The sequence below is a fragment of the Amphimedon queenslandica genome, unplaced genomic scaffold, assembly GCF_000090795.2.
Source record: "Amphimedon queenslandica unplaced genomic scaffold, v1.1 AMPQUscaffold_11757, whole genome shotgun sequence".
In the NCBI taxonomy this organism is placed as follows: Eukaryota; Metazoa; Porifera; class Demospongiae; order Haplosclerida; family Niphatidae; genus Amphimedon; species Amphimedon queenslandica.
The window spans coordinates 1-4,830 of NW_003548001.1; the positions used below are offsets into that span (position 1 = coordinate 1).

At 37.3% G+C, this 4,830-nt stretch overlaps 1 protein-coding gene across 1 annotated transcript; it reads left to right on the forward strand.

Moving 5' to 3' along the window:
- Positions 1–239: 239 nt before the first annotated feature.
- LOC109588944 (phosphatidylcholine translocator ABCB4-like) lies at positions 240–4,753 on the forward strand (the record flags this gene model as incomplete). The annotated part of the gene is made up of 8 exons (XM_020005046.1): positions 240–569; positions 2,378–2,638; positions 2,783–2,944; positions 3,478–3,681; positions 3,761–3,861; positions 3,911–4,029; positions 4,129–4,322; positions 4,430–4,753. Coding segments are annotated over 8 exons (1,563 nt in total), but the record flags the coding sequence as incomplete, so codon positions are not given.
- Positions 4,754–4,830: the final 77 nt, after the last annotated feature.

Genomic DNA, 4,830 nt, shown 5'->3' on the forward strand with positions numbered 1-4,830 from the left:
AGAAGTGCCACTAGCACAGTTATAATTATATATGCTGTGATATGATTTGAGAGTAATATATTGGCTTGAGAATATTAAATTGCACATATACTGTCAGTACTGCCACTCTTGAATGTATAGCTGTCGTTATTTTATTATGCAAAATGAAACGATCGTTGATTATAAAGATTAATGGGATAGGAGATAATTGTTGTCATAATAATATTTAATTAATTAATTAATGTATAATCTCTTTTTAGTCTACTGGTGAGTCCCTTGGTTTAGGCCCAGCCTCCAAGCAGCCATTACTCCACCACACTGATGACGCTGACTCCTCTTCCTCTAAATCTTCCTCTCCCGTTAAAAGGAGAAGTACTTCTTTCCGTGGGAGATCTCATAGTATTGTTCAAACCAGACGACGAAAGCGTCACAGTGTTCATGGAATTTCACATTCTAGCAATGTTGATGGTTCTGATATTTTTGAAAATATTGAAAAAGAGAGAAGGCCGTCTGTTGGGGTCATTACTACCAGGTCTAAACCAGTGGCCAATTCTATCATTCCTATTCCTTTTGTCTTCAATTCTGATGAGGTATGGTTATACTGTACAGCTGGCTATTTTGTTTTTTTTATATAAATTTTGTGGATTTTATGAACTAATCAAAAGTATGTTTATGCCTTTAATCCACATAATTTTAGTTTCATTAAGCCATCCACAATAAGCAAGAGTGGATAATTATAATTATTCACTTTTGACAATAGTTAAGGAAGTACATGATATTGATTACATGATACGTGTACTACTGTAGTAGTGGTACATGTAATTAAGAAATATATTGTAAATTTGTAATAGTAAAATTATTTATCTATAGTAGAATACATGTATATGCCTCTGTGAAGCTTATTAAGTTGCTTCAAAATTTGGGCAATGGTCATGGACTACAGTACAGTACATGGCATTTCATTAGGAGAGAATTGTTAATTTTTATTACATGTAGTTTGAGCTGATTTCATGAATTTTTATGAACTTTTAAAGTTGCTCAAAAACTGGTAAAAACAACCTTTTGCTAAAAATAGAAAGCTGGTTTTTACTTGGCAAGATTTTATTTGTTTGCGAGTTGCGTTATGCATTAAGGCCTTTAATTGATATCTGGAGTAATTTGTTACAGTAATCAACCACGGCTATTATTTACTGTACTTTAATTATTATTGTAAACACAAAAAATTCCTATAACGGAAACTATTTATAGCAAGGCTAAATATAGACTATAACAGGAAATCTAATAATAGTAACACAGCTCACACGCATCTCTCGTCTCTGGAAAGAAACATGTCTCTTGCTTCTCTTTACTTTGCCAAACGTTTTGAAGGAATATCTGATGAAGAATTACTTCAATACACATGCTCTGTCTGGGAGGATTTTGTCAAGTTTCCATCATTTAAGAAAAAGATCAAATGGGATTTATACTTAGTGCACAAAAGTCTCTTTGGCCATTACTCATTGCTCTTTCTCTTGCATGGCTATGATGAAGGATTTCTGGTTCATCTAAAAGTATCTGACAGCCAAAAAGCCAAATTTCACTTAGACAGAGTCTCACTTCACACATTTGCAATTGATCCCAGGTACAAGAATCACAAAGCACTACTTATGGGTACTACAGAACCACTGGCAGCTCTCGAGATAGTTAAAATGGCACACGATAGACTTGTCAAGATGGGTACCTATCACTCTGCCTTAAACAACTGCCAGGATTATTGTGAGAAGGTTGCTAAAGATATTCAGACTTACAGAAGCTTTTTGAAAGGGTTATATGTAGCTGCAGCAAAAAGTGTTCCAGTAATAGGTGCCATTGTTACTATTTTTAGTGGTGGTATGGGCCTGCCTTTTGCCACTGCTTTTGCTGCTGTTGGTGCTAGTGCTGGCGTTGGTGCTAGTGCTGGTGGTGCTGCTGGGGCTGCTGGTGCTGCTGGGGCTAATTTTGCTTCTTTTTCTTCACAGTCTGTCTCCCGTGACATGGCCAATAGTATTGATTTGAGCACTCTTTATGGATTATATCATGCTACACCAGAGAAGAAAAGTTGCTGGAGTTGTGGACTTTGCATCTTGATAATACTGTTGATAATAATTACAGCTTTTTTTTGTTATATATCCATGTAGGAGCTGTCTTTTAGTTCATTAATTTTTGTTGATTACTTTTCTTTATTATTTCAAAAGTGTTTAACTTTGACATTAATGTGGAATACAGGAGGTGGGTGTAGTGTATTTTTAGATCTGGTTTGAAAGCAATTTATGTACATGCTACTGTGTGTGTTTGTTCAGTTTCTTTCTCTCCCATCTCTCTTTTTTAATATCTTTAAATCTCTCCCCTTGCTCTCTCTCCCCTTCACTCTCTCTCATAGAAAGAAGAAGAAGATGGTGTCATACCAGAAGTATCCTTGCTACGTATTATTAAAGCTAATTCCAAAGAATGGTGGCTCATTGCTCTTGGCCTTTTAGGCTCAGTAATCCTTGGATTCATATACCCAGTCTTTGCTCTCATTTTTGGTGAAATACTCGACATTTTTGCCCGTCCTCCTTCCGAGATACTGTCTGGGCTCCACCCATGGGCGGGGCTATTCCTTGGAATTGGAGTAGTCGTTGGACTTGGAGCATTTATAAGAGTAAGACTAAAAACTATTTGTGATTCTTTTGTGCTATTATTTTTTTAAATTACTAATAATTTAGCATCCTAATAACAATGCATTTATACATGTACATGTACATGTATTTACTTTTATTATTTTTATTTTTTTCTTTTCTCTTAGTCTCTTTGTTTGGGTATTGCTGGTGAGAACCTCACTGCTCGGCTGAGGACCTGGTCTTTCAGAACTTTCCTCCGCCAGGACATGTCATGGTTTGATAAAGAGGAGAACTCGGCCGGAGCACTGACTACAAAACTATCAACTGACGCATCTCTAGTTCAAGGAGTAAGCCATGAATCATACTATAGCATTCACATGTAGCATCATTATCACTATACCGTATAGTGCTTTAATTTAGTGGAGTTTTATTTTAGTGATTGGCGGTTTGCAAGCAGAATCGCCAATATTAAAACTCCCAATCATTAATGCACATGCTCAGTAATGCACATGTACACAAAAATTGCCAAATTAAAAACCGCTAATTAGAATTTTACAGCAAAATTGCCAAAATGAAGCGCTATACGGTATTACCTACTACATGGTACTTACATGTACATGTACAGTACATGTATAGCTCTTTAGGCTCAGTAACCAGCTTTGATGCATATACATGTACATAACAATGTAATGCTATCCATTATTGATACCATAGTCATTTTGTGAGTGCATGGATATGATCAGAATAATTATGTGAAAATTAAAATTGTAAGCAGATTAAGATAATAAATGATTCGTTCTCTATTCTATCCTAGTATCTGTTATAAAGTAGAAGGTTATTTATTCTCTCTCTCTCTCTCTCTCCCTCTCTCTCTCCCTAGGCAACTGGTTCAAGATTAGGTACACTTGTAGAGATAAGTGTGGCCATGTTACTTTCTCTTATCATATCATTCGTCTACTCCTGGATGCTTACCCTGGTACTGGCTGGATTTATACCTGTCTTCATGCTGGCTGGGTTCCTGCAATTCAGAGCCAATGCAGAGTCCATTAAATCAAGCACTGACTCCAGTACTGTAGCCGGAAAGGTAAGAATAAAGGACTGGTGGTAACTTAACAGTTTTTTATTTTGAAAACGACATAAATGGATAATATTGTTTTTTTTAGATTGTGATAGAGTCACTGGTGAACATTAGGACAGTCACCTCACTCGGTATTCAATCGAATTTCTTTCAATCTTACACTAACGAAATTAGAGGACCTTATAAGTAAGCCATGCCTACTTGACCCCTCCCACTTATGCTCCCTCTCTGACAGACGAGCTCTAATAAAGTCCCCAGTGCTTGGAGCTGCTTATGGTTTCTCTCAGGGTGTGCTGTATCTGGGGTACGTGGTCACTTTTGGATTCGGAGCTTATCAAGTAACAAGACAACCAGGTAAGACCAGCACTGTGTGTATTGATTCATGTTAACGCTGATTCTAACATTGATATTGACTTGATTTTAATCTGATTTTAATTTCATGTCACTCTACAGGTGATATTGCTCACAGCACATTCAGTAATATCTTTGTCGTCTTTACTGCTGTCATCTTTGGAGCTCTTGGTGCAGGGCAGGCCTCTTCCTTTGCTCCTGACTACGCCAAAGCTAAGCAATCAGCTAACAGAATATTTGCACTGTTGGACAGAGAACCAGCGATTGATGGATACTCTGAAGATGGACTCAAACCAGTGAGCATACATATGTATTTATGATCTTATACATCTAGTTTATAATGTGCAATAGCTGCATGGTGTACTGTAAGCATGAATCTATTCTTTTACCATTTTTTCCATAGAGTGATTTGTCTACCAAGGTTGAGCTTAAGAGAGTCCAGTTTAACTATCCATCACGTCCAAGCGTTCCAATACTTCAAGGTCTGTCAATCTCCGTAGAACCTGGCCAGACTCTGGCACTTGTGGGTCCCAGTGGGTGTGGTAAGAGCACAGTTGTCTCACTCGTCGAGAGGTTTTATGATCCACTGGGATGAGTTCTGTTCTTAGGAGATATTGCGCTTTCTGAGCTGAATATACGGTGGTTGCGTAATCAGATTGGTATAGTATCACAAGAGCCAGTATTGTTTGATAAATCAATTGCTGATAATATACGCTATGGAGCTAACTTTAGAGAAGTGACTGATGAAGAGGTCATTGAAGCTGCTAAAGCTGCCAACATACACAACTTCATACAAACACTGCC